This window comes from Pteropus medius, unplaced genomic scaffold (genome assembly GCF_902729225.1).
Source record: "Pteropus medius unplaced genomic scaffold, Ma_sr-lr_union100, whole genome shotgun sequence".
Lineage (NCBI taxonomy): Eukaryota > Metazoa > Chordata > Mammalia > Chiroptera > Pteropodidae > Pteropus > Pteropus medius.
In genome coordinates this window covers 31,883,363-31,903,415 of record NW_024354875.1, presented here as the reverse complement: position 1 = coordinate 31,903,415, position 20,053 = coordinate 31,883,363, and the positions used below count along the sequence as shown (strand labels likewise).

At 34.2% G+C, this 20,053-nt stretch overlaps 1 protein-coding gene across 1 annotated transcript in view; it reads right to left on the bottom strand.

Moving 5' to 3' along the window:
• Nucleotides 1-307: 307 nt before the first annotated feature.
• DCAF17 (DDB1 and CUL4 associated factor 17) overlaps nucleotides 308-20,053 on the bottom strand; it is a 41,000-nt gene continuing 21,254 nt past the window's right edge. Inside the window, exons 7-14 of the mRNA XM_039855945.1 lie at nucleotides 19,483-19,587; nucleotides 19,082-19,187; nucleotides 14,170-14,312; nucleotides 10,773-10,882; nucleotides 7,971-8,061; nucleotides 7,211-7,294; nucleotides 5,150-5,305; nucleotides 308-4,358 (exon numbers count right to left, since the gene is read on the bottom strand). Of these exons, the coding sequence (XP_039711879.1) occupies nucleotides 4,194-4,358; nucleotides 5,150-5,305; nucleotides 7,211-7,294; nucleotides 7,971-8,061; nucleotides 10,773-10,882; nucleotides 14,170-14,312; nucleotides 19,082-19,187; nucleotides 19,483-19,587 (960 nt within the window). The 3' untranslated portion in view covers nucleotides 308-4,193. The remainder of the gene's footprint in view (nucleotides 4,359-5,149; nucleotides 5,306-7,210; nucleotides 7,295-7,970; nucleotides 8,062-10,772; nucleotides 10,883-14,169; nucleotides 14,313-19,081; nucleotides 19,188-19,482; nucleotides 19,588-20,053) is intronic.

The window sequence follows — 20,053 nt, the reverse complement described above, 5'->3', positions numbered from 1 at the left end:
GGCAACATAATCAGAACACTAGTTACACCTGACAGGTGAAGTAGGATTGACAAGAAAAATACATGAGGAAACTTTCTCGGATGATCACAATGTCCGGAATTTTGCAAAGGGTTTGGGTTACACAGGTGTAATGCATTTGCAAAAACTTAGCAAATGTATACTTAACATTTGTGTACTTCATTGCATGTAAGTGTAGATCAAAAAAATTAAAAACTAAACAATACTGAATTATTTAATAATATGCCTGTTGAAGTATCAGGGGAAAGTATCGATGTGAAATTTATTTTGAATGAATCATCGAAGTAACATGGATAGTTACTTTGTAATAAAACATGTAGAGTGAAATGCAGAATGCATGGGGGTTGGTATTTGGGTATTTACCATAAAATTTTGTTAACTTTGCTATACGTTTGAAAATTTTAATAAAATATTGGCAAAAGCCTTCAGTTGGTCTTATTTTTCTATTATATAGCCTTTGCCTGAAATAAATTATTTTTTCTCTAAGACGAATTTTCTACAGTAACACAAGAACTGGAAATTAGCACCTGAAATTTCTCTGAAATTCTAAAAGGTAGATGATATATGTAAATCTGGTAAGAAATGTAAGAAAGCATAAAAATTATTGAATAGGAAGCCAGGTTACATTAAGAGTAATTACCAATACTGGTGTTTATTAATTACTACAAATAGGATGAGAGTACCATTTTTTGTACCTTTACTTTTAACCACCGGAAAAGAATCATCCTCTATGGCAAGTTATATGTGTGACTAGGTCAATTGTATCTCAGCCAAACTTTGTCCAAAATATGTGTAACCAATCAGCATTCAAAAAACACTTATTAAACATTTTTTTTATCCCATATATAGTATACTGACAATTATAATGTTGGGTATGCAACATTATAATTGTCAGTATACTATATATGGGATAAAATAACATCCTTTGTCTTTTGAGAGCTTTGGAGGAAATATGGCAAAGTTCCTGCCAAATAAATTTGGATGTGTTTCCCGTCTCTGTACTTATTAACTTCTGTTAAGTCTCACTTTCCTCATTTGTAAAATAAAAAAGAATGTAGTTCATACCTCATATATTTTGAATGTTAAGTGAGACAATTCACTTTACATGTATCACAATGACTAGTAGAAAGCACTCAGTAAACATATATTTTAAAAGTATGTACAAGAAACAAAATATTCAAGTGGTAGAAGAATGCGGAGCACCTTAATTTCTTTAAATAGAACAATATTTCCTCACTAGGTAGTTCAAATAGTAACTACGATAAGATTTGTTTTGCTTTCTCCCAGCATTGCAAGAAATGTTTTAGAAAGCCAAAGAACTATAATCTTGCTGCATTGATATTCTGAGAATATAGAATCTTAAATCAAGGAGTAAAATGCAGAAATGCACCTCTATCAGCTTAATATCTGGACCTTCTGAAAGAAGTTACCCTGCTTCACCCAGTCTTATATTAAATGCTCAGAAATGTTACTCCATGTTTTATGCTTGACACTAGCACCTGTTGAATAGGTGGGCACATGGCTAAAGTCTCTAACACAGTCAGGTAGAGAGGGGGGTTAAAGTGGGGCAGGAGGATATTAACCCCCACTTTCCTCCATTCCCAAGCGAATGGCAGTCTCATGCCCGGCAGGTGGCAGAATGAGCAGCTGCATGCCACTGTGGGGAGCTGAGAAACCCATAGTTTTCTGGGAAGCATGCTGCATTGTCTCCTGCTATGTGTGTTATCTGTAAATTTCTCACAGTCTTGCTATCTTCTGTATCGTCTGCCATCTTTTTATCAACTATTCTGTTAACAATCATGCATCCCACATTCCCAAGTAACATTACAATTGCCTGAAACTAAGTAGTAGCAGCTAGTTCTTTCAGTTGGGGCATAGCCTTCCCATTTATTACACTAAGGTACTATCACACTAAGTACCTCTCCTGCCTAGTCCCTAGGGCATTTCGATCCTGCCTAGTCCATAGGGCATATCGATCCTGGTCTAGTCTGATTTTGACAATGGTGAGCCAGCAGGAGTTTCTGAATAGTCAGTTCATATCTAGACTCGAAGTATTCCACACAGCCACACACCCACCAACCCTTGCCAAAGAAGCAGAAAGGAATCTTGGTTCTCAGATGCCTTTCTGAGTAGATGAGTTCCTTTCTAGCATTTCATCAGAAGGATGCAATAACTTAAAAGAGAAGAGGAAAGTCAATAAACCTTTTTTCGAAAAAATCTGACAAGATTCAAGTCTTAGTACATCCAGTTCTGAAACACTCTTGGAAATGGAGAATAGGCTTTATGCTTTTACGTTGCACTGCATCCGCTTTGAAACCCACACAATACTGGTTTCTTTCTCTTCTCTGGTATATTTAAGCTACTCCTTCCCTTTCAAGATTTGTATTAACTGGACAGGACTGTTTAGCTAGTGTCTAACTGGAAGTCTGGGGCTATATCTGGCACACTGTAACTATTCAACTGCTTTGTAATCACATCATGTCTCTAAAATGCTCTGAAAGCTTCCAATATTATATTAAATAGTACTATTAAATATGCATAAAATGAGAATGGGTTTTTCAATTAGTGGCTGTAAAATTATTAGAATTTAAAATATGAAAATATTTTCATCATCTTGGTCATGAAGTAATCACTTCTACTCTCCCAAATGGCTACAATACATAGGATCAGATTCAGAAAGATTATATTGTTACCCACATATAAATATTATCCCCTTTTAAAAATGTTACCAATCTTTTTTTCTGTTGCACAAAAGACAGTTTTAGGTTTCTTCTCCTTGTTTCTTTTAAATTTATGGACTCTGCTACTAATTTCTTGACTTTTATAATAGCTAACACCTTTCCCTCTCAGACCTGTTGATCATAAGCTTGAAATTTATCTGCAAACTTCAAGAGCAGAACAGGGCAGGATATACATTTTTCTCAACATGGGATCAAGTCAAAACTGAAGGATTTTTTAATATAAATCATCCAAGCTAAAATCTCTTATTTTAACCTTACATTTGAATCAGCAATGATTTTTGCTGCTGTTTACTCTCCTATTTTTACTAATTATTCTTTTGAGTCTGAATCAGAGAAATGTGCTGAACATGTGGATTATAAGCAATTGGATTTCTCAAACAGGAAGCACAAAGAAATATTTGCTCCCTTTATTTAGGTTGCTTTTATTTAACATTGTGAAGAATGATTATCTGATTTCAAGGATCATATTTAGATCAGTTCTAACAAAGAAGAAAAAATACTTGTTTTATAACTAAGATAAAGCCAAAAGCTTTTTCTAGCAACACAGTCAGTTCCAAGTTACTCCTGGGACTACCTACTTTTCTACATGGAGCAGAACTGCTGTGACTCAGTATATCTTTACCTTACTGTACAGGTACAAAAATATTGCCTATGCAGAACTGGAAGACACACCAAATAAACAGAATAGTGAAATAAGTACAACATTCTTAGGTGTATTAAAAGCTAAAAAGGCTACATACTGGAAAAAATTCCACTTAAAGTACGCTTGGAATCTTTTACAATAGTCTATAATAGAAAATAATCAATGGGAATATCAAGCCAAGAGAATAAAACCATGGAAGAAAAGATAATTTGGGAACTAAAGCTGATTCCTTAGACTATATACAAATACAAAACACATATACATATATAAGATTGAAAAAAACTGTGATGACATATTTTTGGTTCAAAAGTGTGCTTTCACATTACAGATCTTGTTTCTCCTCCTTAAGCAAAGCTTGGTATAAAGGACACAGGATTTCTTTATCTTTTGTATCTTTCTTTTTGTCCCTCCCTTCTAGTCTTACCAATCAAAATTCCATAGCACCCCTTTAACATGGTTTTAACAATGTTAAACACCTTCCTACCAATGACCCTCTTTCCAACAACTGGAATTAACCTGTCCTTCTCTGCTCGACATTTTATATTTATATTACTACCTTGCTAAAAGCTCTAAAATGCTAGACTTCTTGGGACATTATTCTAAAAATCCTTTACATAAAATGAAGTCCTCACCACCTTGTATGGCAAGAGTTTAACAAACAAGTCACAGTCATCTGAAGTCAATACAAGATCTTTCTGGAAAATACTGGAGAACTTGCTATGCAGATAATAAAAAAAAAGGACTGGACATAGCTGCTGGAGTATTTGGCTAAAAGTCTGATAAGTTACATTTCAAAATTTAAAATTATATCGCTCTTTTTCACAACTTCTGTTTGTGGATTCTTCTTCCCCGGGGTCACATACCATCTGGTAAACATAGCAGCTGAAGACCCTGCTGGGTTTCTGTTCTATGTGTAGTACTAAGTCTCTGTCAAAGTAGACTTCATGGCTATATGTCTGCAACGAAAACACAGTCAAATGGAATCTCCTCTTCACACAATCTTGTTCACTATTAATTATGTCATAAAAATGTCAGCACCTATGCTAGGCATCTTCGAACACAAACTTGGAGGCAAAATAGGTGCTAGAAATGGTTTATTTTTCACTATTTGTGGATATGAAGATTACTTATGAGAAAAGCATGACACAAAAACGTGAGAATGAAAAGAGCCCTGGATTTAGGAGTCTGAACACCCAGATTCTACTAACAACACTGCAATTATTTCATTGTGTGACTGTGGACAAGTTGCTAAACTTCTCAGGCTCTCCACTGATAAAACAAGGACTGGATAAAATAATGTCTCCTATTCTTTATAACTTTTATATTCTATAATACACAGAAGAGCAGAAAAATCCTTCAAGTGTGCCTTGAAATGCTACATGCTTAGATATGTCTCTATTAAATAACTGTGGGATACTATAATACAGTATAGCTTTACTTTTTAAAACATTACCAAATGTATAAAACAGAAGAAAACCAAAAACTATGGTAAGGAAATAGACAGCATCTCTCAGGAAAAAAACATAAAGCTTTATCTTTAAGGCTCTGGTAAGGTGACATCTTCTAGTCTCTTGGGGAAGAAGACTTAAGAAGTACTCATTTTGTCCTGTGTGTAGTTCAATAACCTATCTCATGTGGTCACTGGTCTAGGTGAGCTCGGACTGACACAAACACAGTAACACCTGTTCCAAAAATGTCACCTATAAAGAGGACTCTTACAACTCTGTATTCCACGGACTGTACTTACCACATCCCACGACTCCACTAGTGGAATACTCTTAAGTAAAGTTCCATATTCATTACAGTGGAAATCCAGGTGTGCTTTTCCTTCGGCATCTATTTGAGTAACAGCTACCACAGAAAGCAAATCCAATTCATCTTCATAGTCCACAATTTTGAAAGTCTGAAGGAATACATGGATAAAGCGGAGAGAAAGAGAGGTAAATCCAGTTATTTGGTTAGGGTCATTTCTACAATTGTAGTTTAACTATTCGATTACTTATAAAAATACATAGAAAGAATGAATGACTGGGAACATAGGAAAAATGTGTCTCTATTTATATGCCTACTACAACATCAGTCCCAAGATGTTCAAGCCTCAAGCAATATCCTACAGTTTTTGACAAACAGAACCAAGTCTATGTAGATCTCAGCAAAAGTAGAACTGAAATTCTCTATTCGACAGCAAACTAGAGCTTCTCCAAATTCAAAAAAGGTATTTAACTGCTGTTTCTGACATGTGTGTCCACTGGTTCCCAGATAAGACTAGATATATAGAACTCAGTTCTGAAACCTGAAGACTACCCACTGTGCTCAGAAGGTTCTTATGCCAGAAAAACACAAGTCATTTCAAGAAGATCTGATAGCCAATCATATACTATTAGCCATCCTTTAAAACAAAAACAAAAACAATAAGCCTCTTTGGTTCCATACAAAAGCAAAATATTGCTGCTTATAGAATAACAGGAACTGAAATCCTGCCCACAGATAAGAAATGTAAGTTAGAAATGATTAATGATGGTAAAGAGTTCAGAGAGAAAAACCTAACCCCAGAACTCTGTCTCAAGAAAGAAAACCTGGGACTCTAACAGCCTCATAGGGTAAGCAGATCCATGCCCAGCCATCTATGGATGAACCACAGAAAGATACATCTTGGCAGGCACAACAAGTTTCTCTTAACCGCCACATACTAATCCTTTACTTACAGTTGATCAAACTGCTTTTTACTCCATTTATATTTTCTGTCTTTACCACCTATGACATAAAAACTTACATAGATTACCTATGGTTCCTTTTTATTTAATTTTTTTGCCTTAATCTTACCTTGGACAAACTTCAAAGGGTGACTTTTTACATGGGTGTCGCTCATTTTATAGACTTTAGTAACAACTCCTTTAACTTTTCTTTTATAGGCTAGAAGTTTTTGTTTTCTAATTTCATGATGCAGAGTATCTCTCTTTGCCACTATCTCCTTCTGCCTTAATTACTCTTGCTATCTCTTAGTAATTTTAGTATGCCTTTCTTGAATAGTTTTACACATAGCACAGGGAGCTTTCTGCTTTATTCTCAATAGATTTCTATGGTTCAAAAGAATAAGTATATGTTTTTTTTCTATTTTGAGCATAGCCACATACTAGGCCACCTCCAATCTATTTTTAAAATTTTCCAAAACTATCCTTAGAAGGCTATTCTATCTAATATTTCAACTAGAAACAGTCACACAAATGATATAGTTTTATGGTCTAAGTAGATTTAGTAGTTATGCTATGGTTATATACTTGAAACATGGTAACTGTCAGTTGATTGCAAAAGTACTTCCGATGCCTCTTTTTTTTTAAAAAAAAAAAAAAAAAGGGGGTAAGAATGGATTAGTTCAGTGACTAGCACTGCCTGTTGAGGTCAGAGCTGAACTGATTTATCCTCACACCCTCCTTCCCTGGCCCATGAACATTAACAAACATACCCATGTCTAGCAGGTAAAAAATAAGGAAAAGCCATAAAATCATCAGGCTATAACTCAAGAATTTTCTATTAAGAAATTTCCCTAGAAAGTATACACATCAACAAAACAATAGGCTAATGGTATTTTCAAATTATTTCAGTCCTATGAACCTTTCTGCAGAGTAATTCCAGTATGAAAATAGAGGATAATGAGAATGCATTGGTTGAAATAGCACACACAATCTGACTAACTAAGCCTGCATGGAGCTTACTCCTAATCTCTACCCCTGGGTCCGGGAAGCATAACTTAAAAACCAAAGGGCAAATACACACTAGTTTGGCTTGTTATCTCTGGCTAAAATAATACCTCTTGTTCTGGGTCGTCATCCAGAAGGTTAAAATTTCTTTTTACCACCCGTCCAGAAGCTGTAACAGTGGGTAAGTTTTCATTCTGTCATATGAAGAGAAAAAAAATCCTACTATATGTAGTCAATAGCAAAATCATATTAACAAATTTGGTAAAATTAACCAACCCTTCTCCAACATTCACAATTCTTTCCTCAACTGAGAAAATTCAAAATCAGATTTCTGATCCTTTGATTAGTAAAAATACTTTGTTACAGTAAAGTTTTTAATGGATAAAATACCAAAATAGGCAAAAATAAATATAAAGGTGACAAATTTGCTACTTCATTTGCTTTAGTATAGTACAACAAATTGAGTGGATCTGCTTTTGGAGATTTCCCTCTGCATGAACTTCCTCATGTCCCTAATTTTGTACGCTAAAGGAAAAGAACTGTCTGGAGTTAAAGCACGGTATGTGATTTTTAAAGATTTATATCCACCCCAACTTTAAGTTTGCAGAATTAATTAAACCCAAAGGTCAATAATTCAATAAAAATTTAAATAGAAACCCAAAAAGGGAATAGAAATAAGCAAAAGATAAACTTAATATAATCAGCTCTCTTCAAATCTTGTACATACATGGGACTAAAACCCACAGAGACAAAATGAACAGACTTTTATATGATTGTGCTGTTCTTTTCAACCACATTACAAGGCAAACATTATATTCTTATATAGAAAGATAGTGATATACAAAGGATTTTAAAGTACTCCTGACTTACTTTGTTCTTCTCCCTGTTGGCCAAAATGACAAAATCTTCAGAGATCTGATGCTGGGCACTATTATTTCCTACTTCAATAAGCTTTAAAACTCTGAAAAGAGAAAAAGGATTCTGAGAACCCAAGACCTCAATGCATTATCAAAGTGCCGAAGTTGAACTATTGAAATAAAACTCAACAAATGAAAATTATAGTAACAATATTGAGTTCCCTTTTTGGTCGGAAATAATAATGTTTAATCACCTAGGTGTCCATAAACTTTCGATCTGAGATTTTGTTAAACAGAAACTATAACAACAGGTACTACTGAAGTAGGTAATGAAGCAGCTTGATTAGGCTTAAGCCACCTTCCAAACTGGATTAATGAAAGTTACTTTCAAGAACCTCATCTCTGCCATCTTGTAATAGGTCTTTAACATTTCAGCTTTAACAATGGTATTATAGTACAGGCATACCTAGTTTTATTGCTCTTCACTTTATTGTACTTCACAGATGTTGCATTTTTTACAAACTGAAAGAAGCAAGACCCTCCACCAGCAAAAAGATTATGACTCACTTTATTGTCATACTTGCTTTATTGCGGTGGTCTGGAACCAAACCCGCAATATGCATTTTTATTTCTGAAGATAGAATGAGAGATCAATGGACAACACTTTGAGTTAACGGTAAGACAGGCTGGATTAGCAACTAAGCCTAAACTAAGTTTACGTGATAGAAAAATATTTAAAACCTGAAACTGACTTAATACTTTTCTTTTTTCTTAGGATTATATTTAAAGATTTGGGTTTTCTGAGTGCAAATGCCCTCACAGATCAAACTAATTAAGCAAGAGAATATAAAATAATTTATTCGTCACCCACACAAATCTCTTCAAAAGTGCAATGTTGTTAAAGCTTAAAGTCTCAAGTGCAGGCAAAGAGAACAGAAGGGAGAAGCAGCTATGTAGCTAGAAAGAGCCAGAGGCCTTAGAGTTTACCAGAAACAAAGAAATCAGATTATATGTTAAATTATTCAATTAGTTATCTTAATTAGTGCTGATATTTAAAAGTGCCTATCTTTTAAAACCTGGCAAAAAGGCACACATCCTGTGGACCTCATTTTTTTAAACTCAAATTAACATTAAAAGGTGAATGGTAACAAATATTAAAAGTAAAGTTTACTAAAGCTGAACCAATTTTTAAGACTTTTTTGTAAAAGTTCGTAATCTTATTTCGTTAAGTCCAGTCATCTTCCTGGTAATCGATCCAGAGAAGTAGACTAATCCTGAAGCATAAGTAACAAAGACAGCAGACACTGCCTTTCCTATTTAACAAATACTTACTGAGCACTCATCTGTGATAAGCACTGTGCTCAGCGCCAGGATCCAAGGTGTCAAAAGCTCTTTCCCTGTGATTGTAGAGTTGATTCCAAAGCTAGATATGTAAACGAATAATCACACAAATAATTAAATTGCTGTAAGTGCTACAGAGGAAGATTACATAGTGGGTGCAATGAAAATATGTGGGGGAGCTAATCTAATGAGGGTGTCAGGAAAGGACTCTGTAAAACAGGGACATTTAAGTTGAGGCATAAAATATGAATAGAAACAGGCAGGAGAACAGGTAGGGTAAACACTCCAGAGGGAAGGGGTCTTCCGCTTTCTGAAAAGAAAGCATGACTGAAGTAAAGTGAGTAGGAGGACAGTCTTTTAGACCATGCCAAGGGCAACAAGAAACCACAAAAGGTTAAAGCGGAATTCAATGGTTAGGTTTTTGTGTTTGTTAATGTTTCTAAAAATCGCTCTTAGTTGCTAAGAAAACAGACTTAAAGAGTGTGAAAGTGGATTCTTGAAGTGCTGTAAGTAGTCCTATAGTAAATTACTACGGTCTAGGCTAATGATGACAATGATCTAACGAAAATGGTGACAGTGGCCAAGGGCAGAAAGAGCCATATTTAAGAAATATTTAGCAGCAAAATAAATTGTGGATTGATTAACAGGATATGTGGAGTATATGTGTGTGTATGCATGTGTGCACACGAGAGGGAGGTAGGGAGGGTGAGGAGGTGGAGAGAGAGAGAGACAGACGGAGACAGAATGAACAGTGATGAAAGAAAAAAAGGTAAGAAAGTGCCAAGAACGATTCCAGATTTATGGCATGATCTCAGATGAGAGGTTTGGGCTTGGATATAACTTTTAGAGTTTTGGTGTATACATGATCTTTGAAGCTAAGGGAATATAGAATCTTGTAGTAAAAAAAAAGGAAGAGTGAGAAGAAAAGAGGGTCCAAGTCCTGAGGACATCCAAGAATTAGAGTATGAGTAGAAGAGCATGAAAGCACACAAAGGAGGACAAATTACAGAGGAGAACATTCAGAACTGCGGTGTCAGGGAAGCCAAATGAAGAGTGTTTCAAGGAAGGAGAGAACAACCCTGTGGAAGATGTGGGTAAACAAAGCAAAACAAGGTTTACTTCAAACAATCTGCTACATCCCCTGTGGTAAGACTGTCATTTAAAACAAAGACAAATCACCTTCCTTATCATTAGTCCTGGAGAATTAAGACCTGATGAGGAAAAGCCAATCTGTCATTGTCTTTCATTCATATATCATCCATCAAAAACATATTCAATTGTAATACTTAGAAACAGTAATGATGAGGCAAAAAGAGTTGAGTCAGGTTTTCTAGATGCCAGACTCTGAGAAAGCACCCTACAAGCAGCTAATTATTTCCATAACTGGCCCAATAGTTAGCTGGCAAAAGTAAAGATGCTAATAAATGCTACCAAAAGCTACTTTTAACTTTAGAATAACTAATGAAATACTCACTTGACCTGATTTGGGCCAACATGTATTATTCTACCAGAAGCATCAGGATGAAAGTAGATCCAGTCAGATTCTAGAGAACAACACTCCATTTCTTGGATCCCATTTTTTGCCTGAAGTTGGAAAAAAAATATTGAAAATAAATATTAAAAGAAAATGATTTTTCAAATCCAAGTTCAGTGATGGATCACTAAGTCAAAGGTAAAGGGAAGAGAAAAGATTAACCAGTTGAACTGGGATGTGTCTAAGGGCTGAATTAGGACACTCAAACTTGAAAAATTCAGAGCATTTAAATTTAGAAATTTCATAGATTTACCCTGTACCACACATTGTACCTCGCAAATAACAACAGTTACCATATCTCGAGAACCTAATTTGTGTCAGGGACTGCATTAGATGTCAACAGCAATCATTATTTGATATGATTTTAATGACATTCAAAGTATATATTGTTATCTTCATTTTATGAATGAGAAAACTGATATAAAAAGAGGATAAATCCTTTGTTCAATGTTTTGCACCTACTACACAGCAGCTCTGACTCCGAAGTCCATTGACTTTCCATTATATAACTCTGCCATAATTATGTGTATGCAGTCCCTTACAACTTCTTAGTCCTTTCCCTATCACCAACAAACTGTCAATCAGAAGAGTGGGTAGCACGAAAATAAACATGCAACCAAACCTAAAATCTCAGACATAAGTCATATAATCTCCTTGGATAGTCAGATATTAAACTCTAATGGTGAGGAAATGGCCTAATACTGCTTAGCCCTTAAGGTGAGATATATTTCACAGTAGTATACTTAGACATTAAAATAAAGATACCTCCGTGATATGTGATCATATATGTACATAAATGTTTTACCTTATACACAGGAGCACTGGGAACTAACGTACCACAGATACATTAACCTCACTAGTTTTATCCAATTCACTCAATTTCTTTTATTTCTCCAACAGAAAATGAAATGTTACCATCTTTCCTATTTGATACTCATAAAAGCTTTTGACATATTAATGTATATATTCCATTACTGACAAGACACTATGTTAATTATCACACTAGGCATTATTACCTGACATGAATTTAACATAGTCCTTGCCATCGAGAAGGTCATGGTAAAAAGGGAAGGCAAAAAATAAACAGAACAACAGGCAGTGTAAAAAACAAAGTCATCAAGCCATGGATATTATCAAGCATCCAACCCAGGTGAGAACTTCAGGAAGAAAAAAAGCTTGAACTGAGCCTTAAAGGCTCAGAAAATGATTAGAAAGAGACAGCAAAATCAAAAACACAGAAGTGTTAATCCATATAGTATGTATGTGCAAAAACATGAGTAGCAGCCAAAATTAAATTGAGAAGTATAGTGCCCAGCCATGAGAAGTAGGCTGGGGCTATGTTACAAGTGCTTTATATGGCATGCTTTTTAAAAAAAGATGGAATTTAACAGTTTACGTATCAAATTAGAGAATGAATGTTAATTTTTCAAGAATTTTTGTAAGTATCCTAATAATTTCTAATAGGAATGGTGTCATTATTACATTTTACATATAAGAACATCGACGCAATTAAACCTTTTGATAACAACCACTGAGATTCCTGTGTCCATGATGGCAATAGCTTCAGATGCTCCTTTAATATAAAACATGTACATACTACACATATCTTTCTTTAGAAAACTATTCTATTAAAATATCTATAACATGCAAAAGAAACATCTCTCCTTGTGTTAAATTCTATGCAGCATTATTACTAGCTTCTGTAGTTTTTATTATTTGTTAGAGTGCTAGATTTTTTAAAGCCCAGTTTAATAGAAGCTATGAAACATTTCCTTAATTCTTCAATTTGGCTGCATATGTGTTTCGGGGTTATGTACTCTTCTGACAGGTGAGAAGGTAACAGGCATATGTATCATTAAGTTAATGTCACTGCAAGTTAAGTTAATGTCACTGCAAGGCAAAACTTTTTCTAGATTTGGCAGTTATTTATAAACATGTTGAAATACAGATTTCACTGAAGGTTATAGTTAGTTATTATAGAAGGAGAGTACTTGACAGGCATGCTTGACATAGATGAGTGAGCACATACATGACAGAATATGTATTATCAGTTCTTAAAAATAATATGTACTAAATATCTGAAATGTGAACTGTGCAGGGTTTGACTGAAAGGAATAGTTAATGAAAAAGAGATGTGACAGGTCCTAATGGCTGAAGGATGTCCACCGGCTGAGAGGTGAACCATCAAACCAAAAGACTTGTCTAAGCAGGCAACTGCCTCTACAGAACCATTGTAAAAGAAGACGTCACTGGGCTAGGCAAAATAGGAGCTGCCACATGTGATAAGTAAATGAGAGAACAGAAGGGAACAATGCCCTTACAATAAGAAAACTATAGGACACTACACATAGTGTTCCCTGGTGGCCATGACATCAAAAGAAATATATAAATGGACCCAAGATTGTGTTGATCTTCAGCGTGGTAAAAGGTGACCTTTGATTCTAAAAGTCCTTGATCTAACAGTGACTAACTGAGCCATATCTTGGAAGAGATAGGTGTGGAGTAAGTTGAGTCTGCCTCAGAAAAAGTAAGTTCATTTGATATATCAAGATGTTTTGAAAATAAAGAAAAGTAAATCAGCAATACAAAATATGACAGAACCCCCTCCTCCGTGCACTCACTATTTTGCACTTAATTACTGTACTTAACAGATAGCATCTAATTTATCTACATGTTTGCTTTAAGAATACAAGCAACTTGAGGGAAGGGAATGTGTCCCCAGCCATGTCTGGCATATAGAAGGCCCTAAATAATGTTTATTAAATGATAAATCAATACCTAAATCATTTTAAAAAATGAAGAAAAAATGAAGACAGTAGAAATTTCTATGTCTTATCATGTACCATTTTTTTTTCTATTTTGCCATAAATAACTTAGGAATATCCTTGCGAATTCAAAGCGTTTCAATGCTTACATTGTGACCATGAGAGTTCTACCTGATTCTGTTCTAGAAAGCAAATAGCGACAAACCATTTACAAGCAAAACCAACAACACATTCTGTCAGCAATTTTGAGGCATTCTGAACAGATTCCATCAATGAGTCCCACTATGGAGCTTCAGAGATATTTTGCATGGGATCCGTTGCTGAGAGACTGGTAAGGAAAAAACTTAAGAAATCTCTGGTATCCTAAGAATTTTCAAATGTTAATGTTTTAAATTCTGGATAGTACACGCAAGCCTTTGCTGTACTCTTTGTACTCTCTGTATTACATATTGTTCACAAATTAATACAAATAAATAAAAAAGTAACTCATAGGAACATAAACCTATTAGAGAAATAGAGAAGAAAGATTTCTGATACAAATTTATTAAAAGGTCTGATCACTCATGATTTACCAAGGAATTGTCTTTAAGGGCACAAATGTGGAAAACTCCTTTCTGTTTCTTCTTGTTAGGTGTGATGATATAGTGCCAAGGGTGGCCTCCAATCTGAAAGGCATTCTCCAGGGAAGATACCTCGAAGAGCAGTGGTGGTGTATCTATAGAGATGGGCAAAAGGAATTTATTAGCTTTCTCTGTTCTGGTAGCCTGGGAACATTCATTAACTGGATTCAAACTTTCTTTGCATGTATCATCTATGAGTTTCTATTAATGAAAAATTACTATGTTCAAGGAAATAAAATATAACCAGGAAAGAGACTTATTGCTAAGAAAAGAGAAATCTGGTAGGAAACAAATGTTAGGCTGTAAGTCAACTTTCTAGCCACTTTTTTTTCAGAGTATGTGTGACCGTAGCTGAGTCGAGATAAAATGTGGGCTGAAGAGCTTATGGTGGCAAAAATGACACAGTACACCCAATACCACCAGCTGCCATTTACTACGCATCAGTGTACAAAACTCTGGGTTAGAGATTATTTCTAGCTCTCATAATAATCTTAAAAGGTAATTAAGGTCTAATGATTCCTTCAAAGGTGAGGAACACATCTTTCATATTCTAGACTAACAGGTTTTACTAAGCAAACTTCACAGGAACAGTCTTGCTTAAGATTTCCAGTGTAGAAGTGATATTAGTCACACTGAATGTAACCACTTAGGATAGGTCTTGTTACAGTGGAAGTTTTATTAAAGCATAGCCAATACCATTATTATCATTAGACAAGTTAACCTTAAGGTAGTTTGATATATCTAGTCATTGTCCTTTGGAGACTGACATCATAAAAGAAATATAGGTATACCTTATTTTATTGTGCTTTGCTTTATTGTGCTTCACAGGTGCTGCATTTTTTACAAACTCCACTAGCAAAAAGATTACGACTTGCTTTGAGATCCTCACTTTGTTACGGTGGACTAGAACTGAACCCCCATCTCCAAGGTATTCCTGTACCTATCGATACTTTTTAGTAGTCTTGTTTCATGACAATTTTAGGTAGAGCGTAACAGATTTACTCTCAGAAGAAAGCATAATTGGATGTACAGCTGCTTTAGAAGACCAGAATTCCTTTCGAGCAGCCCTTGTGAAACATCACAAGGCCTGTTTGGGCAGGTAGCTAACCTATGACTCCTTTACCTCTTTAACTTGAGAGTTTAATCGTTGGTTTATGAGGCTGCCACTGTCAGCCAAGGGGCTCGTCTTAGGGAGACGATTCGCTCAAGAGTCATGTTACAAAACGTGTGCTTTATTAGGTCTGTTCATAAGGACGATTTACTACTTAGTGCTATACATAGGAAAAAAACAAATACTGAAGAGTTCACAGACTGACAATCTTGAAGAACATGTACAAACATATCGAATATACATAAAGAGGTCTTTTTTTAATCTTTTAGGAAAATGGTTATATTCTTAATATGTAAAGAGGTCTTTTTAAGTAGTAAGAAAAATATGAAAACCCCATATTTTCCCACTAACTTCTAAAAATGGCCCCAAAATAGCAGAAGACAGACTCTGCTCATTACAATTATGATGAGTCCCTGCTAACCCCAAGTGCCCAAATTTTAATCTCTAATACTATTCTCAATTTAAAAAAATGTCCTAAAAGTCTTCAGAGAGTAGCTGATTCCACTTTTGTGTTGAGAAAACTTTTGGATAGGCATGAAACATTTAGCTGTCACTATGAAGTATATTTACAAGGATGTCAGGGTAGTGTTAAAAGAATAAGAGAGCAGGCTACTGGCTAGACTGTAAAAAGAGGCATTAAAAATGAAATAACTATTATTAATTATAATGCTTTGAGTCTGCAAAAGGTCAATGATACTTTAAAGGAGAGTTTTAACTTACAGTGTACAGAATGATTATTTATAGAATGACTATAATAGGATATAATTTTTCTGTAACTTTAAAATATATGGCATAGTTACATTTACCATTTTGTACACATGTGACTAGGATATATATATTTAGGATAAGTTCTTAGAAATGGAACTACACAAGGCATGTATGCATTTAAAATTTTAATACATACTGAATTGACAAAACTGTCTTCTATAAATGGCCCCACCAGTAAATGAAAGTGTTTACTCTATACCTTCAACAATCCTGTTATCTTTTTGATAACTGAAAATCTGAAAAGATGTATTTTATGAATATTTTAATTTGCATTTTTCTTAATAGTAACATTGGGATTTGCTCTCCTCTAATGAAAAGCCATTTATACTTCCTTTTCTTTGGAACAATAACCTTTGCTCATTTTTTCTGTTATGTCACTTTTTCTCATTGATCTGTAAACCTCTTTACGTACTGAGGAAATTAGCAGTTTATAGTATGTTTTGCAATGTGTCCTGTTTGTTGTTTTTGTTGGTTTATGTTGTGTTTTTGATGGTTTGGCCATGAAGAACTTTTATTTTTATGTAACCAAACTTGTAATCTCTTCTTTTATGGCTCTGGGTTTTGTGCCATACTTAGAAAGGTCTTCCCTACTCTGAAGTAAAAAGATTCTCCTAAGTTTTCTTATAGAACATCTAAATCTTTGATCCATCTATCATTTATTTTGGTGTAAAGAGTGAGATAAGACTTCAACTTTAGTTTTCACAAGACCATCTATTAAATAATATAATGGAATAGGTGGAAATTAATATTTGTAATATATTAACATTTAAGAGTGAGTTAGTCTACAGATATATGTAACAATATAAAATGAATTTGAAAAATATACTAAGAGAAAGAAGCCAGACAAAAAAGTACAATTTAAATGAAACTCTACAAAATGTAAATTTAATCTATAGTGAAATAAAGCAGATCACTGGTTGCCTAAGGCTGGTGTCGGGGAGGAAACTGGGAAGGAAACATAGGAACATTCTGGAGTGATGAAAAGATTCTAAATCTTGATTGCAGTAGTGGTTTCATGGGTATATACATTTGGTTGAACTCAAATTATACAATTAAAATGAGTACATTTAAATGCATATAAATTATACTTTGACAGAGTTGATTTTTTAAAAAGTGAGTTATGAAAGAGTATTTACAGCATGATTCTTTTTGGTTTTAGACATACAGAAATACCCACATTATAAGATTAGAAAAAAACACACTAAGATGATAACATAACAGTTAACTCCATACAGGAGAACTTTGAGTTTTTAAATTTTTCTCTATTTCATTTACCTTTATGTTCTAATTTTTCTTTAATAAAAATGAACTGCTTTGTATTAAGAAAAAAGTTAATTTAAAATTAAAATGAGTTTAGTTTTTTGTACAGACCTTAAAGATCCTAAAAACCAAATCTGGAGAAATAAATAGGATTTCAGTCTCTACAGATTGAAAAAAAAAAAACACTCACACTTTCCAATAATCATGCTACTTTTCTTAGCCAAATATCCAAAAATCACTGATTTACACTGTTTTACAATGACAAGTGATTTCACAGATCATGTTTTCAAAACATCATTATTTTAAAGTTGAGAAAAGTGAAGCATAGAGAGGTTAAGTAATTTGCCCACCATCACACTACCAGTTAGTAGCCAGGTTTTACTTTTACTCTAGCAGACCAAAATTCTGATCCCAAATCCAGTTATCTTTCTATAATAGGGACTTACCTAATCCATGTTACAATCCTTCAAACTCTATGTGCTTTGTCTTTATCTCTCGGTTCTTTGTCTTACTCACTTATTCTCTGCATTTCAATAAGAACGATGCTATTATTTTGGAAAATTCTTTTCAAAATAACTAATTTTAGTTACCATTAGACACTCTAGTTTTTAAATTCTTAATAGGTTCTTGCTGGTGTATTTGTATTGAATATAGGAAGTACTGCTAGGCTGAACTTTTACAAAACTGTAATCAGCTGTTTCAACGCATTTAAAAACTGGAGTAGTGTTTTGAATATTTATTTTGTACTTCTTAGATACCTTAATTGGTTATATTGAATGCTGAGTAGTGTTTATAGTTTGTCATTTATTACTAAGAACATCTCCTAACAATATTCTATTTCTGTTTCTTGATCTGTTGATGATGCAATGTTAAATAATAGAAAAAAACTGTCTTATTCTGCCTACATTAGAAAACCCTTTGGCGTTTCACCTAAAAATGTGATGTTTTTTAGTTGGAAATAAAAGGAAACATCCTCAACATAATAATGAATGACTCTTAATGAATTAAAAATAAAGATGAACAGATATTAGAATCGCAAACTAATTTTATGTTTAAATTTATTCATGTGATTTTTATCTCTTTGCAAACATTAAATTATCCTTGTATTCCTAAGATGAACTATGGTCAGTCATGGTTTCTTTTAACATATAGTGCTTCACTTGAGTAAGGTGATTTCTTTTTTATTAAACTGCTGAATTTGATAAGCTAAATATAGAACGTTTTTATTTTATATTTATAGAATTGTATATAATTTTCTTTTTTGTGCTTTGTCAACCTTTAAGTATACGAGGGGATTCTCTCTGTGTCTAAGCTCTATGTTCAGATGGAATGGTAATTATATTTTCCTTGGAATATACCTTTCTTAAAAGTGGGTTAAATTTTACAGTTATAAAATATTAAGTGATAAGGGAGCAAAGATGGTATGATTTGCTGCAACTCCTTATTTTGCCAATAAGGAAATCAAGATCAGAGAGGTAAAGTGACTTGCCAAAGGTCACCAATCTCTGGCCAAGCAATGCCCAGTATCTCCAGGCCTTCAGTTCAATGAATAAGTGCTAGATTTTTGTTAACACCTATTCAATAGCAAGGAATATGCTGTATAGGAGTAAAATGAATTTAGTTTGTAATTAGATTATGAGAAAGACATTTGATAATTACAATTAATAACTATTTATATGACCACTTATTATTTAAGGTGGAAAAAATACTATATAGTAGCCATACCTGTGATTTTAATATTACAAGGAATGCCAAAAGGAGCCTCTCCTACAGTTCCAGTAGTCCCACCCCATCTGCATGCACACCCTAAGTCAAGTTTCTGTTGCATGAACTAAAACAAAACAAAACAAAAATGGTGTCTTTAGCACCTACTTATTTGCTGTCTGGAGAGATTAAAAAATAAAATTCACATGTATATGGCAGAGAAAATGTCTCCATTTATTCAAGAGCCTTTCTGTGTTTCTCCCCACCCCTCCATTAAAGGTTATTTTGTCTTTCTGCATTTATACAGTATTGTAGAGTTGAAATTTACACAAGTACCTTCCTCTAGAAGTACCTCATTAAAAAACATACCTCGGTCCAAACTTCAAGTTAATTATAATATGGAGAATTCTAGTTTTCTCTACCTGTTCAGTGATGGCTTGGAAGTTATAGAGTCTGACCAGTCCTGAGCTGTACATCACAATCAGTATTCCATGAGATAAGGTAGCATCTGTAACATTCCCGAAAACCTGAGGGGAGAGGCAGATATCACCTAAGACTGGAAGGCCAACCCTCTGAATGTTTATAGTGGTTTATGCACTTGCTTCATATTCGGGCCACCACTACAACACTGCTGCCTAGTATTATAACTTAGTTATAACTTAGGAACTTGAAACTAAGGTGTTATTAGTGTAAGTGGCAAGCCACTGGAGTCACAAACTGGAGTATTAATGGGAATATGGCACATACGCCTCAGAATGATCCAGCAGCATTCATTTGCTTTACCCATTTGTTTCACAGTTTTGTCAATATCTTTTAATAGCAAATCTTATTCCTCATGGATACATACACGAAGAGGCTTACACTGACTGAGTCCATCTAATTCTAAATGAGTATTTACTCTATCATATATATCCTGCCAGGGACTTATTTTTTATGCTAAAATGTTATTTACAAAGACACTTATTTTTTAGCTAATTAGAGGAGGGAAAGACT